The 16,520-nt window shown below is 35.9% G+C and overlaps 2 protein-coding genes across 3 annotated transcripts; one reads left to right on the plus strand and one right to left on the minus strand.

The window, feature by feature from the left end:
- The first annotated feature begins 2,117 nt into the window (after positions 1 to 2,117).
- LOC106446765 (CO(2)-response secreted protease-like) lies at positions 2,118 to 7,473 on the plus strand. Its single transcript, XM_013888554.3, has 10 exons — positions 2,118 to 2,249; positions 2,393 to 2,484; positions 2,794 to 2,891; positions 3,250 to 3,411; positions 4,063 to 4,174; positions 4,560 to 5,061; positions 5,646 to 5,746; positions 5,839 to 6,199; positions 6,398 to 6,596; positions 6,756 to 7,473. Exons 1-10 carry the CDS (start codon positions 2,154 to 2,156, stop codon positions 7,313 to 7,315), a joined length of 2,283 nt encoding a protein of 760 aa, XP_013744008.2. The 5' UTR covers positions 2,118 to 2,153; the 3' UTR covers positions 7,316 to 7,473.
- A 662-nt stretch (positions 7,474 to 8,135) lies between these two features.
- On the minus strand, positions 8,136 to 16,276 carry LOC106446763 (structural maintenance of chromosomes protein 3). 2 transcript variants are annotated; one of them, XM_013888551.3, is made up of 30 exons: positions 16,109 to 16,276; positions 15,895 to 15,936; positions 15,725 to 15,800; positions 15,511 to 15,549; positions 15,243 to 15,310; positions 15,068 to 15,139; positions 14,607 to 14,686; positions 14,442 to 14,520; positions 14,227 to 14,344; positions 13,976 to 14,151; positions 13,497 to 13,742; positions 13,257 to 13,378; positions 12,891 to 13,035; positions 12,531 to 12,703; positions 12,351 to 12,450; positions 12,016 to 12,152; positions 11,686 to 11,887; positions 11,457 to 11,544; positions 11,222 to 11,371; positions 10,913 to 11,064; positions 10,613 to 10,804; positions 10,348 to 10,531; positions 10,172 to 10,242; positions 9,945 to 10,096; positions 9,690 to 9,858; positions 9,466 to 9,612; positions 9,026 to 9,121; positions 8,772 to 8,946; positions 8,475 to 8,683; positions 8,136 to 8,389 (listed from the first exon to the last, which is right to left on the minus strand). In XM_013888551.3, the coding sequence occupies exons 2-29, from the start codon at positions 15,907 to 15,909 to the stop codon at positions 8,493 to 8,495; spliced, it is 3,615 nt and encodes a 1,204-aa protein (XP_013744005.1). In that variant the 5' UTR covers positions 15,910 to 15,936; positions 16,109 to 16,276; the 3' UTR covers positions 8,136 to 8,389; positions 8,475 to 8,492. The 2 variants fall into 2 exon arrangements, with proteins under 2 accessions (XP_013744005.1, XP_013744006.1); XM_013888552.3 differs by having other exon boundaries at positions 15,895 to 16,006; positions 16,109 to 16,237.
- Between the last annotated feature and the right edge of the window lie 244 nt (positions 16,277 to 16,520).

Consider the following 16,520-nt stretch of genomic DNA (forward strand, 5'->3'; position numbering starts at 1 on the left):
CTTTAGGTCTGGAAAGCTTTTGGATAAAAATCATCATTCTTAATTTATAAATTGAGTATTAACTTCACAATAATCATACCATGGATCATATAAAATATAATCATTCAGAATGTCTTAAGTGGTAAGAAAGCATGGATTCTACGAGTTTTGTGGTGATTACTCTTTAGGTCTGAAAGCTTTTGGATAAAAATCATCATTCTTAATTTATAAATTGAGTATTAACTTCACAATAATCATACTAAAAGTTGCATGGATCATATAAAATATAAAAAATAGTACATTTTTATCGTGTTCTCTCTAAAACTATGTCAATTTTTAGTTTGATGTAGAAACAAATTATCTCTTCCTCAACTCTCGACTCTTTTATGGTTACAAGATGAGCAACTCAGTGTCAAAGATTTTCGGTTCGAGTACATTCACTATCTGAGAAGGGATCTCGTAAGCAACCCTTGTACTTGGTCTTAGGGGAACTAATCTGGCCGTAAGCATGCATCATTCCTAGTCTACCAACGAAAAAATCTTTTTTGGTTCGTAACTAAATGTTGTGTCTTTTTCTCTTCTCATTTGAGAGTTGTAAAAACAGAAAACATTATTCCAGTTTATCAGAATTTTTCAAACAACGTATATAAGTCTATACCTTTACAATTGTAAATTACATCGGCACTCTCTTTAAAGAACTGTTCTTAACAGATATAGATACTGATGCAGCTTTTTATTTAGTTTATAGATTTGATTTTAAACAACGTATAAGTCTATACCTTTACAATTGTAGTTTATCTTTTTAATCAAAGAGGATGGATAATTCCCTTTAAGGCAAGCAAGTTAAAGTTAAGAAAGAAGTTTGTGTTCAAAAAAAGAAAATTTGTTAGTTTTCAAATTTAAATATTTATATACTAATAAAAGAAAAATGTTTCTCTTTTTTATTGTAGCACACAACAATCAAAGATTGAAAGAGTACCACTTCAACACATGTTTTAAATACTTACAGAATGTTAAACATTTTTTAATCATTTTAACTAAATATATTTAAATAATATTTTATATTCATATATATTATAACCGATAATACGTTTTATACCCAACTACATTTTAACATTGATATTCATATTATTACCCACAAAAATAAATAAAATTAAGATGAAGTTTTAAAATATTATTTTCACATCAAATAAAATCTAAAAATAACAAAAGTGATTTTTTTTTTACAAATTCTTCATTTCTAGTTCATCAATTCCATTTGAGAGATATTTAAGCACAGCTTAGACCTTAATTTAGATTTTGTAAAATTCTAATTTCTAATATATAATGTGGTGTATGTGGCTGAGTCTATTTATGTTGATGACAAACAACATATGGCGTATGTGGAGAAACTTATAAAAATTGATTTGGTTTTCTATATTATTAAAGTATATTTATCATTTTGTTCACGCGCTCATAGATTAAATAACTTCAAGATTCATGGTTAAGTTCGAATAGTAAAAAATGAGTAGAAGTCATTTACTGTATTATGTGGGTGAAGGTTTTTTTTTGGCAACATTATGTGGGTGAAGCTAAAACACTGAAAAAGATCATGTAATTATTGTATAGCTAATAAACAAGTTTTTATAAGCTCCCGAAACTAATGTACTGGCCATTACACAGATTAGACCCACAGATGGAAAGAACGTGCCTAAAAAACTTATTATAGAGGTGTTACAGTTTTAGTCCAGAACTCTTCAAAATTAGACAGTAATAGAAGCTAGTATTTCAGAAAACTAAAATTATTTTCGAAACATGCATATAAATTTTACCTTTGCAAGTATTTAAGAAGAATCGAATAAAAACTATGTGATTAAATTAAATTAAATTGCCTGTACATCGCACTCGATATACAGTTATATGTGTATATATAACTAGTATTGGTATATTAAAAATAAATATTGCTATATTAGTAATCAACGCATGGTTGTTACTTAATATTAATGTCTAGAAGAATTCAGTATAAAGTAAATGATATCTCTAAATATTACGACAAATTTTATTTTATTTTGAATAAGGGGCTATTACGACAAAGTTGAGTAGGCAAACCAAGCTACCAAGCTACCAAGCTATACTGTGTATATATATATAGACATATACATTCATACCAAAACGAAGAAATCTTCGGTCCCAACATGTTCACGACGTATCTTTCTTCTTCATTTTCTCTTATTGTGATCCTGTTCACATCTCTCATCTTCATCTCCATTTCCTCACTCCAAACTCCCAAGGTAAACTGGCTCTTACTTTAAAACTAAGTCCTCTTAATCGTTGTATATTTTTGAATTGAGCTTTTTGGTGATAAATTTGTATTTGAAACATTATTAATTTTGATCTGTAATCCCATAACATACATGTGAAACTTCTTTTGTAGCATTATGTAGTGTACATGGGCAACCCCATTGAAGCTGATGTGCATAACAGTGAAGCTTATTATCTCCAAATGTTGGACACTCTTCTTCCAAGGTTGCTTATATATATCTTCATTTTCTACTTGGACGTGGAGTATATATTAGAGTTTCGACTTGAGGGGGCGTTTTGTCTATGGTAGTAGTTATATTGGTTAAGGCTCCTATGGCTTGAAATTCAAGGGTTTGAATCCAAAGACCAAATTTTCCCCAATCATAACTAAGTGAAATACCAATGATTGAATGACAGAAGATTTTGGAAACTACTGACAAAAAGTCTGAAACCAAAAACTGAAATATCACCAACAATTTTTTATATTGTAATAAATATCGATTTAGATGTAATGAGGTAATGATGATTGTGCAGAGAAGAGAGTGAGAGGAGAAAAGGAGTACATCATTACAAGCATGCCTTCAGAGGCTTCTCCGCTATGCTTACAGAAGAAGAAGCTGCAGCACTTTCTGGTACTCCTTACTTTATAAACTAAATATTGTATCATCGGTTAAAATTATATTAACTAAATATTGTATCATTGGTTAAGAAAGTTTTACAACTAATTGAACAGTCTTTATCTAAGAAACGTCATAAGTCCTTGCTTTGTTCAATTAGTCTAAGAAACGTAAATGAGTCTTTGTTAGTGTGTTATTATAATAGTATATGTGCTGTTTTTGCATGGTTTATACTGGCCTTCGCCTTTAGATTTATCAGTGGCTTTAAACATAAAGAAAGTTATAAACTTGTAATGATAGATCGGTTAGGTTAAAAGGGTGATGATATATATTTATTATAATAAAAGGTTGTGAGATCTGTGTGATATTGCAGGACACGATGAGGTAGTGTCGGTGTTCGAAGACCCGATGCTTCAACTTCACACAACTCGGTCGTGGGATTTTTTGGATTCACTTTCTGGAGAATCTTCTTCATTTCCAATTTATAACAGTTTTCATGGCTCATCTGATATCATCATTGGCGTTGTGGATACCGGTGAGAACACTATGTTAAAAACGTTTTGTCCTAATAAATATACGGTCTCAAACTATGTGTAAACTCAATATACATACTACTAGAAATAATAAACGTCTAAAAGAGAAACGATCCACAACAAAATAATCAAACTATTTGGACGTTCTATATATGCTATTTCGATTCAATGATTAATAAGAAGAACTTCGGAATACAAGTATTTTCTTAAAAAAAATTAGAACTCTCATTTCAATAGTAGCTAATTATAAATAAAATATTTTGAATACATTTTTAAAATATTAAATTTTTATTTTCGAAACGGAAGGTCACGGAAAAAAAAATAGAACATCACTTACGCTTCTAAATAGAGACTCACAAGAAATAGATTCTAGAAGTTAAGCATGATCTAATTAAAAACGTTCAAATCCAATTCCAATCTAGTTTTATACTAATTGAACAGCATTAGAATTTTTGTTTACTAAGAATTTCAATTTGTGCTCTAGTGCAGTTTGTATTCATAATTAGCATAAGAAATTGAAAAAAATCTTCTTTTTCAATTGTGTCTATCGGAAATCCCAAATTTTATATCTGAATTAAAAGAAAATTAAAAGTAAATAAACTGTGAAACGGTCCTAATAATCGCATATGGCTAAATTCATAAAATATATACAGGTATATGGCCAGAGTCTCCAAGTTTCAGTGATAAAGGGTTCGGAGAAATACCTTCAAAGTGGAAAGGTATTTGCATGGAAGGTCCTGACTTCAACAAATCCAGCTGTAACAGGTCTCTTCCAGAAACTGTCATAAAACTTTTCCTCTCTAATAAAAAAATATTTTATGTAATAATTTCTGGTTTGTTTTTACTTCCTTTTAGATATAATGAAGATTATAGTCTTATAGAACAATGAATTAATATATATACACTGAAAGTAAATATAATGATAGTTACAGATAACAAAATCTTAAAGTATTATTATAATCTATTTGCATTATTTGGCACATACAAAGGTTATGATTTAAGGAAAATGCATTTAATGTGTAATGAAACTGAAGCAATTTATTTATTTTATTTCTTTGCCAACGAAGCAATTTATTACTATTATTACAATGAAGAAAAAGGAATTGTGTGAATGAGAAATTTTTAAAGAAAACTTTGTCGGATAGTGCAGAAAGCTGATCGGAGCAAGATATTACAAATCAACCGGAGCTACATCAGCAAGAGACTCCAACGGTCATGGGACCCATACGGCCTCAACGGCGGCAGGAGCGCACGTGGTCGAAGCCAGTGACCGAGGCCTTGCGCGTGGGACGGCCAAGGGAGGCCAACCAGGCTGTAGGATAGCCGCGTACAAGACCTGCACCGCCGACGGTTGCCCTGGCTCCGCCATGTTGAAGGCTATGGACGACGCAGTGCATGACGGCGTTGACATCATCTCTATCTCCATCGGCTTGAATGCTGCTTTCAAATCAGATTACCTGTCCGACCCAATTGCCATCGGAGCCTTCCATGCAGAGCTCAAGGGCATTATGGTCATTGCTTCTGCGGGTAACGACGGCCCAATTGCCTCCACCGTCACCAACGTTGCACCGTGGTTGTTCACGGTGGCTGCTTCCAACATTGACAGAGATTTTCAGTCCTCCGTTATCTTGGGAAGCGGCAAAGTTATACGAGTAAGCTTGCATGCTTGCTTCATTCATTATATATAAGTATGAGTTACAAAGATTCATATAGAGCAAGAAAGTTTTTTTTTTGCTAACTAAAGTGGTTTCATCTATTTGCCGCAAACCAAGTATTGTAAATAGTATCGAATCCATGTGGCGGTAGTGCTAGCCGGAACCCTTTTACCACTTGGACCAATGCGTTCTGATTAAAAAAGTTTATTTTTCTATTAAGGTTTTTGGGTTAAGCAACTAGGATTGTGCTTTCCAGGTAGAGGTCCATGTAATAAGAGTTAGATGACTTGTGCATCTGAGGTAACTAGCTAAGATTGGGTAATGGATTGATTAGTCAATTTTGTTTCATATATTGCATGTAGGAGTTCTTTTACATGCCCTTAAGATGATGCATGAGTCCTTATGTGTGTCTTCGAGATGATGCATTTTCTACTCAACTTTGAAGATAGTTTCACTTTAATATCAACAATTTACTCTAATCAATTTAGCATGGATCGTGATACCATGATAGATGGTTTTGCAATAACAATCGTCAATCAAAGGGTAGATAATTAATTCATTACTCTTTGAGGGTTTTGTAGGGAGCAGGGATTCATTTCTCGAATTCCACAAGACCTAAGGCATACTCTCTTGTGTATGCAAGAAATGCTGCTGCTGCATCTAAACCTGTCGAAGATGCAAGGTTTTCTATATATACAACACAATCTTATAATATAAAATAATGTGAAAATTGCAGATTTATTTATATCTGCGTTTATGTGTGAAAAAATGAAGGACATGTCTTCCGGGATCCTTGGACCCCAAGAAAGTATCCGGGAAAGTTATTGTTTGTGTGATGCCAAGAGATGCAGTTACAACAAAGCAAATTATAAAGGTGGTGGTAGAGGATGCTGGAGCTAGAGGTCTGATTCTGGTAAACCAGAAAGAGAAGATTCGTGCTTCCGATTTTGGTCACTTTCCTTTCTCAGAAGTTGATATGACTGATGGGTACAAGATTCTAAAATACATGCTTCACACCAAGAGTCCAACAGTTACAATTGTCCCAACCGTTGAGGTCAAACCCACTAAACCTGCACCCGTTGTTGCATTCTTCTCATCTAGAGGTCCTGCCTCTCTAACAGAGAACATTCTCAAGGTTTAATATTCGATACCAACCTTTTCTTCCTCTTAATATTAGAAATGATAAACTGATTTAGTAGGTTGAGAATTTGTTATATTGGCAGATTCAAGAAATTGAATTTTAAATGAAAAAAATTAGTTGAGGATTCATCATTGTAGACGTTTATAAATATCATAAAAAATCACTGCTCATGTGTGTGTGTGTTTTTTCCAGCCTGATGTAATGGCACCTGGTGTTTTGATTTTGGCGGCATTGCCTCCGCCTAAAACCGCTAAACCATCCACACCAAAGTTTGGGTTAGCGTCAGGAACGTCCATGTCCTGCCCTCACGTAAGTGGAGCCGCCGCTTTCGTCAAGGCTCAACGCCCTTCTTGGACGCCTTCCATGATCAAATCCGCCCTTATGACCACAGGTATTGCATCTTCTTCTTTTGCTTCCATGTATGGTCTTTTAATTTGCAAAACTATTTTCTTTATAAGAAAATTTTGAATATGTAATAAAATTTGAATAATTTTTAGACGACCTGATTAGATGATTTAATTTATCTCATGTTATACTTGGCTTGATGTAGCAATAACATATGACAACATGAGAAGACCAGTGACAAACACGTCCGGCCTCACATCAACACCTCACGAAACGGGTGCAGGAGAGATCAGTCCTCAGCGTGCAATCAATCCGGGACTTGTCTTTGAGACAACCACACAAGATTATCTCCAATACCTCTGCTACTTCGGCTACTCTCAAAAGACCATTAGCAAAACACTCAACAAAGCAACTAAATTCAGCTGCCCCAAAAAGACCTCTAAAGATCTTATCTCAAACATCAACTACCCGTCCATCTCCATCGGAAACCTGCGTCGCGGCCAACGTAAAATGATCGAAAGAAGTGTCACAAATGTAGGACCGGAGAGGAATGTGACGTACGTTGCCCATATCGAAGCTCCAGAAGGATTGGTGGTTAAGGTCGCACCAAAGAGACTAGTGTTTGGAGAGAACGTGGACAAGGTTTCATATAAGGTTTGGTTCTATGGGGAGAAGAGTGCATCAAAGCGTTATCATCATGGATCTTTAGAATGGTCAGATGGTTACCACTCGGTTCGGTCGGTGTTTTCAGTTAACATTAACTAGTGGCTAAGAAAGCCCCTGTCAAGAACAATAATGACAGTTTTATTGTAATGTTCGTTGGGTTGTTGTGTGTTGGTTTAATAATTGCTCGATGATTGTATGTTTGGTTTAATAACTGTTTGGGTTGTGGATGTGGGCATCAATGAAATTGTTTTCCTTTCTTTGTATGGATAAAAGTCTAAGAAAGTGATTAGTACGGACAAAAATATCAGTTAACCTGATGCATCAGATCAGGTATCATGGGACTGTTCATAAAGTGTAACGACTGGTCCTTTGAAATAAATAACATCCACAACATCAACACTCACTCTGTTCTTATCAAATACCCCATATATGTTATCCTAAACTTTCACATTGTCGGGACGGAAAGTTGTCGTAATGAACTGATGTCCTGATCGTCAGCTAAACAACGAATCATGTCTAAATAAATTGTCAAAGATGTATGAACTCTTGCTTTTTTAGAAAATGAACAGGCTGGCAAAAAGAGTTAGTTAAAAGATATCATTTTCTCTAACTCCATGTATAGTTAACAAAAACATTTTCATTTCATCTTTCATTTTGTCTATTCCCTTACACACCGTCCCAACGCTTCTATTTCCTTGATAAAATTAATTCTAATTCATATATAAATTGAAATAGTGGTGTTTCATGACTTTAAAATAATTTTATTCGAATGCACTAGATTCGGTTTTTGGCTTAATTGAAAGGCCCCTAATTGAAGCTGGATTTTCATCCGAAAAAGGCGAAAAGAAATTGTTGTGCATCAAATTGAAGCTTCTAGTCCAAAGTGCACTCGAGAAAAGCAAAACCCAAAGCAGCAAACTTTCAAAACCAATAAACTAATTAGATATTACCATTAATCCATCAAACTCTAGAAACTAGAAAGTAAGAAGAGAGTCGACACGTGAGAATAAAAAGAAACCGTTATTTCTCAGGTATACTTGGAGATAATTATACAAACCTGAACTGCACATTAGAGATATTATAATCCTAAAAGCAAACCTCGATAACATGTTAAATCCATTTTAAACAAGTGCGACACAAGCTCTCTCAAGACATGCAAACGCACCAACTTCCCTGCCACAATAAATTAAAAAAAATCAGTTATCAGTTATTTAGCTTTTGCAAACAGATTAGTACTGAGAAGAAGGAGTTAATGAACCTGAGTGAGTGATGATGATCAAGTATCATGGGACTGATCTTTCTCGATGAAGTCCAACGCCTGATCCTTTGAAATAACTTGCACAATACTCACTCTGTTCTTATGAAACACTCCATATATCTTATCCGCAACCTTCACAAGCTCGGGACGGAAAGTTGTGGTAATGAACTGCGTGCTTACACTGTCATCAGCTAAACCACGAATCATGTCTGATAAAATTGTTAGGTTAAGAAAATCATAATGCTACTGAGGGGAGCACGAAAGTTTGCAGTAAAAAATTAGATAGAAAAAGGATACTGCCCACAGCAGTTCGATACTGAGGATCGAGTGCGGCATCAATCTCATCAAAAAGATAGAATGGTGCAGGATCGCATCTCTGGATTGCAAAGATTAATGCGAGAGCAACGACGGTCTTTTGGCCTCCCGACAATTGTTTCATTGACTGTGTCTCTCCTTGACCAGTAAAGGACACCTACAAAACAAAAATGCCAAAATGAGATCAGCCTGAAAAATAGATAAAGGGATATATGTATGCAACGTTCTTTCTGTACCTTCACTTTTACGCCAAGGTATTTCTCAACCCTTCCCTCTGCATCAGCCTGGCGACCTCCATCATCGTCATCATCTTCATCATCATGATCGTGGTCCTGTATATGCACCCAAAAAGTTCATGTCCACATAATTGATTAGTTATAAGATCACAAAAACGTATGACAGAAGAAACAACAGGACAACAATTAAGATAATGGTAGTTTTGTCTGGAGCCAAAAGAAAGGTGTAAGGTTCACACACCAGTGATATACCAGGCAAATACTTCCACACTTAAGGTTCACTAGAAGCTCTGCACCTAGCTTGTTGATTAAACTAAATTTCTCTCGTTCAATGATACTATGAATTTTAGTTAACCATTTCACAGTGGAAAACTAAAAAGAGATTAAAGTAAACAAAAGATGGAGATGAAAAAGTGTTATCAAGGAAAGCAGAAACGTGCCTTTTTCTTCGTCATGACAAGGTGACCATGCCCACCTTGCACAAGCTTGGAGAATACTTCCCGGAAGTTGCGTGCAACCCCTTTGAAAGTACGTTCTATAGATTCATCTTTCCTCTGATCCAGAACTGTTATCAGTTCTTTAATTTTCTGCAATATCATCAAATGTGTTTTAGCCAAGCTCTACTTTCTACGTATAATGAGTAATGAAATCTCCCATTATTTACCTCATCTCCTGCATCAAGCTCTGCTTGCCGTTTCTGAAGTTCTTCTCGTTGTTCTGTGAAATTAACATATTGATCAAGCGCTTTCTTGTTTACATGGCTGAATTGTTGCAGTTGTTCAGTGCATCGGTGTAGCATCTTCTGCAGCTCCTTGATATTTTTGCGTTTGTACCTATAATATATGATAGCTTAAACATATGTCAGAGCTCGTAGGAGAAAAACAAAGGGAAAAATAGGCTTGACTGGATGCAAACATACGTATCAAAAGCGTCAGATGACAATGGACCCAATCCTCTAATTTTCTTCGTATACTCTTCTTGCTTAGCGAGGAGTGTGTTGCGAAGGCTGAACAGTTCCTCCAACTTTTTATTTGCATCTTGCACTGTCATATCACAGTCATCTTGCAATGCCTGAGAGAACAAGAAACTTTGTCAGATACCTATAGGAAACGTGATATACTCTTAATTTACAGAAAACATTATTACCTTTAACTTCGCTTTCTCATCTTTATATTTCTTGACCTGCTTAGTCTTCTCATCAATGCTTCGACAGAGACCTAAAACCATTAAATGGTAGTGTGAGTCTACAAGTCCAAATAGTAAAAGACAGCTCAAAACAATTCAAGCAAATAGCTACGTATATCAGAGAGTTTGGGGCTCACTTTCGAGCTCGTTTGTGATCTCTTCAACCAACAATTTTGCATCATCGAGTTCTTGTGTTTTTAAGCCAGCTGAACTAGGCAAACTATCATCCTCGATGGAAGCTATTGTAGCCTGTAACTCATTTATTCTCCTCTTTAAGTTGGTAGATAAGTTAGTCTCCAACTCTGCTTTCCTTGTCTCCCTCTATTTATAATGAAACGTCCATGAATCAGACTGTATAAATTAACTCAAAAGAGAAATCAAACGTTCAAACTATTTTCTTACCTCAATGCGATCTGTCTTATATGCAATGAGTTTCTCCTTAAGATCCTTAATTTCGGGGTTTAGTCGTGACAATTGCTCCCTTTCCTCTGGCGTTAGATGATCCACAAGTTCTGTTCCCATTTCAGCTTCCTTCATGGCCATGCTAGACCTTAGTTGCTCAATTTGTGTTCTAATATCATCTAGTGATTTCTCCTGAAAACAAGTGAAGAAATTTAGTATGCATAGCATAGGAAATATATATTTAGCACTGAAGACCGCTAAAAAGCTAATAAAAGAAAGGAATATATTAAAGAACGAAACCTTATTTTCAAGGGCTTTACGTATAGCCTGTTTCTGCCTATTCGCGTTAGCTATCTCTTGCTTCAGTTGCTCCACTTGTAGTTTGCTATGCGTCCAGTCTGCTTCAAGCCTCTGCTGCTCAGTAACAAGCTGTGTGATCTGCTGATCTATCAGTGAGACAAGTTAAGTAAAATGCTTTGAATGAAGAACTGTTGGCATGGAAAATGAAAAGAAGAAACACACAACACACATCAATGAGCAATACGATATAGTACATCAGAGAGCGAAAATGCAATCAAAGTAAACCAAAGTAAGTTACGGAAAGGATATCTTGTAGCTGTCTTCTAACATCCTCCAACACCTTCTCCTTCGTATTTATCGACTTTGTATTTTGTATTATGGTATTCATGAATCTCAATTTTGACCGCCTGTGGTCATAAAATCCACCGGTCATGCCACCCTTTCTGCTAACCTGGTCACCTGTCATGGGCCACCAGAACGTTCAGGTACAACATACATGTCAAATGGGAAGTATAATATATAAAAATGCATTTTCAGTTCCAACCTTCCAGAGTTATGCAATCTAAGCCATCGTTCTTAGCAACTCTTGTTGCCACATTCAGGTCACGACATACTACTGTTCTACCAAAAACCTACATAAGACACGTAAAGATATAATGAGATTACCATGTAAAAAAAACGAAAAAGTCAAATTGTTCCATCGAAGGTGCAAATAATATATAAGTGGGCCATCAGAGAGCAGAAAGGCACATAATTCAGCTCAAAGGTGGTACCTGGCCCAATGCAGGTGCAAATCTAGAATCGAACTTCAATCTTCTCAGTAGTGGTATTGCATCAGTACTTTGTGGATAATTTACGTGAGGCGCCTTTACTCGATTCAGAGGTATGAAGGTTACCCGTCCACCCTTTCGAGAATTCAGGTGTTTAATTATCTGGGTTGAAATATCATCGTTCTCAACTACCACGTGAAATAAGCTGCTTGCAGAGAACAACAGATGAAACAAATGAATGCGTCATAAGGTAAGAACTAAGAAGTAAAGCTCAAAAGTGAACAGTGTAAACATTCTAGCTGTGAGGTAAATATTAGGAAGTTTCCTGCATACCTGTTTCCCGCAGTGACTTCAACTGCAGTGAAAAACTTTTCCTCGCAATCAACCAACTCAACAAGTGGGCCAAAAACTCCATTGATCTTATACTCAGAGCAAATCCGTTTAATAGAGCTCAGCCCTCGCCTAACATCCTGAGACAATGAATCAGCTGAGTCACCAGAAACGAAAACTGAAAATGGCAACTTACTATATACCAGAAGTGATATAAAGTCAGCACATTACTGAAGGAGCTTGGATGGATCTAATGCATCAACTACTTTGAATATTAAATACGGTGAAGGAGCATGCATCAAAGCAATACATAGCAAAAAAATAGCACGATCACTCACTCCTGGAGTGGCATGGTCAAGGTTTTTCTTTGCCCTTTCAAGTTCCGTTTTCAACTTCTCAAGTTCAGAAGATAGTTCACTTTCTTCTCCCCATTTTTCCCTGTGTTAACAAATCTTATGTTATATTACCAAAAAATTGCCTTCTGTATTTACAGGTATGGAAAAGACAGCAATACTTACTTTCTTTTTCTCTGTTCTTCATCTCTCTCCCTCTTTTTAATATTAAATTGTTCATGGGACTTAGAAATGTGAGATTCCAGTTCACCAATTTCAACTTCACATTTCTTGATGTGTCCATCACGCTCTGTCAAATCAGCATTGAGGCGAAAAATTTCATCCTGAAGTTTTTGCTCCTACAAAAGAAAAAACATGTTACATCACCAATCGTATGAAACTGATGCCATGTACAAAGATTATAGAGATTCAAATGTCATGGATATATAGAAGATATGGCAAATTTTCCATCTTTAAACGTAAAAAGGCTGTAATCATATTAATTATAGTATGATTCATTTTTTATATGTAATAAAGTAAACTCACTTGATTCAGATTTAAGTCTAAAACACGCTTAAGATCCTCAATCTCCTTGCGGAGCCATTTGTCTCGTGCAGCCTTATTTGAAAACTGAGTTGAACGGCCTTGTTTCTGATAAAGAATACTAAGCTTTTTCTCCAGCTCCATGATTCTGTAATAAAAAACCATAAACAGTAGTTGTCCATGTAAGAGGATTCATTATATATAAAAGGGAAAAAAATATTTCTAATCTGCATCACCATATTTAACTCACAGTATCTCACAAGTCACACCTAAGCTTTACCCAATTTGAACTCAGTTAACATACAACCCACCCATTTTAAGTAGGGACAAAGACAATTTCCGCTTGGCATTGACATAATATAGACCTACCTTTTTGTCGTCTGCTTCTCCTTGTCAACTTGACTTTCATACAAAGGATTAATCGCCTCTAGTTCCTTCAAAGAATCCTGCATTTCTCTTTCCACCATACTAAGTTGCTCAAGGGCATCATTCTGAAAGGCATAGTACTTCATTAGCGGACATTATCCATAAATATATAAAAAAACAACTTTAAATGCATACTGATGTACAGTTTACTCCCAAAGTTTAACTACAAATGTGAGTGAGTACCTTAGACTGGATATTTCCGGCAATCCGTTCCTTAAAGTCATTCTCATCAAGCTCCAGTTTTGTCTTCTTCTTTATAGCTTCAGTTCTTCGTGCTTCAACAGTTTCTTTCTCCTTGTTCAATGTCTGAAGCTCCTTTGTCAGTCCTTTCAGCGACTCATCTAAGCTTCTGGACTCGTCCTGGGCCTTCTCAACTCTATCATACATTTTTGTAGACTCTTCAGATGCCTTAGTTCTTGCAACTTCTACCTGGATCATGAAATAAAATGCCCAGATGTTGAAATGGTAATCCCAGTGATGAGTGAAGTAATAAATAATAAAACGAAACTGGCTCACTGAAGAGCATAGAAGCTTGGAGTCTGGAAGAGTACAACAAGTCACTAAAATTATAGTAGCACGCGCAACAGAAAGACCAGCAATAGTTCATTGGACAAAACTAGTAAGACAACACTGAAAACATATCCCTAATGTTACTAGCTGACCTGTTCCAGTTTCTCCCTAGTTTCGTGAAGCTCTTTGTCGTAAATGGTGTATTCCAGTGATTTTCTCTGCTTATCAAGTTGTTGGTATTTTCTGAGTTCTTCTTTCTCTTCGTCCAATTCCCTTAGTCTTTCATCCAGGTATTGCACAACTTGGATGATCTGCTTCCGTTTATTCCCTGGGAGACAAGTCAAGTGTTAGATTTTTGATGAAATTAAAGAGTTTCCACTACTACTGCCGACTGATAACTTGCCTGTATCCTGCATGATCTTTAAGCTCTCCCGGCGCCTCTCCTCATAAACACGGGTACCACCAATCTCTTTTAGCAGATCCAGCCGTTCTGGGTCTTTCATCAGTGTCAATGAGGCTATCTACAAACGTACCAAAAAAACACATGTAAGCTATAGAAGTTTGGTAGTCCACATAATCTTCTCAAATCTTACAACATTATCTTTTACAGGAGCTTACCTTTCCTTGTTGAACAACATAGTACGGATTAGAACGAGAAAATCCAGCACTCTCCAGTAAATTCATAACTTCATTTTTTCTGCAAGTTTTGTCATATAAGTTTTCTCCCATCCACTAAATAGGGGAATGGGAAAGAGAGTGAAAACTTAAAAAGCAAGTACGCACGTAATGTGTTTCCCGTCCAGGAAATACTCATCCTTCTTCAGGCCAATTGTTCGGCGCAAGCGAATTTCTTCCTTATCAACCTAGTGGAAAAACATAAACCACAGATCAGAAAACAAATCAAATGTACCATTCTTGAACCAACTCTGCATTCAGGGCAAAGAGGATGTGCTGATATACCCAAGTACGTTTTGATACAACAAAATTTCATAATATATATAAATCATAACAAGAGATCAGTTATGACTTAAGAAAAACACACCCTATAAATAGCCAACAAAAGGATGACAGTTTTACAAAAACCTAAATGGGACTTCAATTTAAGTGAATGACGAGACCACATAAAATGAACCGATAACATGCTATACACAAGCTTAGTTAGTAACAGAGTTCTCTAGCCTTGAGCTGACATATTATTAGCAGAAAACTGCCGGTCACAAGTAGTAGGGGAAAGGTGTTATTACCGGGATACGGTTGTCGGAGTTATCAAACACAATCTCCACGAACGCAGACCCAACCTGATGACCAGCACCTTCCTGCCCAACAACAAAAGGCTCACAGTTAGAAAAATTATCAGGATAGCATGAGATGCACTCAAACAGAGCAACTTCGAAGCCAGCAGCAAACAAGAGAGCATACATGGAGTAGTGCGTGCCTATCTTCGTTCCGCAGATTCTGGAAGATGTCACTCAACACGAAACGAATTGCTGCATATAATACCAATAATATGTCACTGATAACTGAAAACTATAGATATTTTTTACCCGGCAACAGAGCCAATTTTTTACCAACTCAACTCAAGCTTGAGTAATAGAATAGCCGTTTGAAAAGAAAAAAAAAGATACTTTCTTTTCGCATACAAAAAAAAGTGTTCAAAAAGGATGAAGAATAGGGTGAAGAATATTACCATGGAAGAAGTTGCTTTTCCCAGAACCATTTGCCCCAACTGCAATTAAAAAAAAAAAAGAATCAGTTTCAGCAACAATTTTTTATTATACTTCAACGAAGGTTTTAAGCCTATCTAATTGCATCCACTAAACAAAAAACGAACACACATAATAATTTGACGAAAAATTGAACAAGAGAATCAAATTTGAATCGGAGAGATCCGTGAATTATACCAACGCAATTAACTTTGGGGCTGAAAATCTCAGTAGCGACTTGCTCTTTGTAACTCTTGAATCCTTCGATTATAACCTTCGCGAACCCAAATCCGAAACACCCGAGAAGAAATTAGTTAGTGACGAAGAGCAAATTCAAGTGAACTTAGAGAGGAAGAGAATAAGCGCACCAGCTTAATATACATAGCGATAAGGTCACCAGCTACTTCCACCTGTTGGAATTGGAGCAAACCCCCGGGAGAGATTAGTATTATGTCAAGCGATGGATGAAACTCGAAAACCCTAATTTTGCGAGAGTATGAAATGAGGAAGTTGAATTATACAAAGGGGGGTTTCTTTTTTTAGTCGAGTAAATCGAAGCAAGAGGGGAGGAAGAGTACTTACAGATTCAGTTTGTTCAGAGAGAGAGAGAGATGGCGATTGAGGAAGAGCTCGAGGAGTTGAAGAAACGCCACAAATAAAATTGGAGGCAAAGTCGATGAAAAATGACCGGGAAAATAATTAATCAGCCAAAATATTAGGTCTCTCCAAGATGCATAATTTTGTTTGTTGGATCTTACGGAGAAAAACAACATATTATATACATTAATAATACATTGTTGTTCAGAAAAATATACATTAATTCATGGGTTAATTTGCCAATCTGACCAATTTTGGAAAGGAAATGAAGATTATGTAACTGATTTTTTGACGTTATTAACTCAACTAGAGCCGGGGTCCGTGCTACGCGCGGATAATATGTTTAATTAAAGTAATTTTATAATTTTTGGTACTTTTAAGTTCTAGAAATAGCAAG

This window comes from Brassica napus, chromosome A4 (assembly GCF_020379485.1).
Source record: "Brassica napus cultivar Da-Ae chromosome A4, Da-Ae, whole genome shotgun sequence".
Lineage (NCBI taxonomy): Eukaryota > Viridiplantae > Streptophyta > Magnoliopsida > Brassicales > Brassicaceae > Brassica > Brassica napus.

Coding starts and splice junctions, on each gene's coding strand:
- LOC106446763 (XM_013888551.3), bottom strand. Junction 14,521..14,606: donor CTGGACGGGAAACACATTAC/GTGCGTACTTGC, acceptor CAAAACTTGCAG/AAAAAATGAAGTTATGAATT. Junction 12,704..12,890: donor TAGACTTAAATCTGAATCAA/GTGAGTTTACTT, acceptor TTTCTTTTGTAG/GAGCAAAAACTTCAGGATGA.
- LOC106446765 (XM_013888554.3), top strand. CDS start 2,154: ATGTTCACGACGTATCTTTCTTCTTCATTTTCTCTTATTGTGATCCTG. Junction 2,485..2,793: donor TTGGACACTCTTCTTCCAAG/GTTGCTTATATA, acceptor ATGATTGTGCAG/AGAAGAGAGTGAGAGGAGAA. Junction 6,597..6,755: donor ATCCGCCCTTATGACCACAG/GTATTGCATCTT, acceptor GGCTTGATGTAG/CAATAACATATGACAACATG.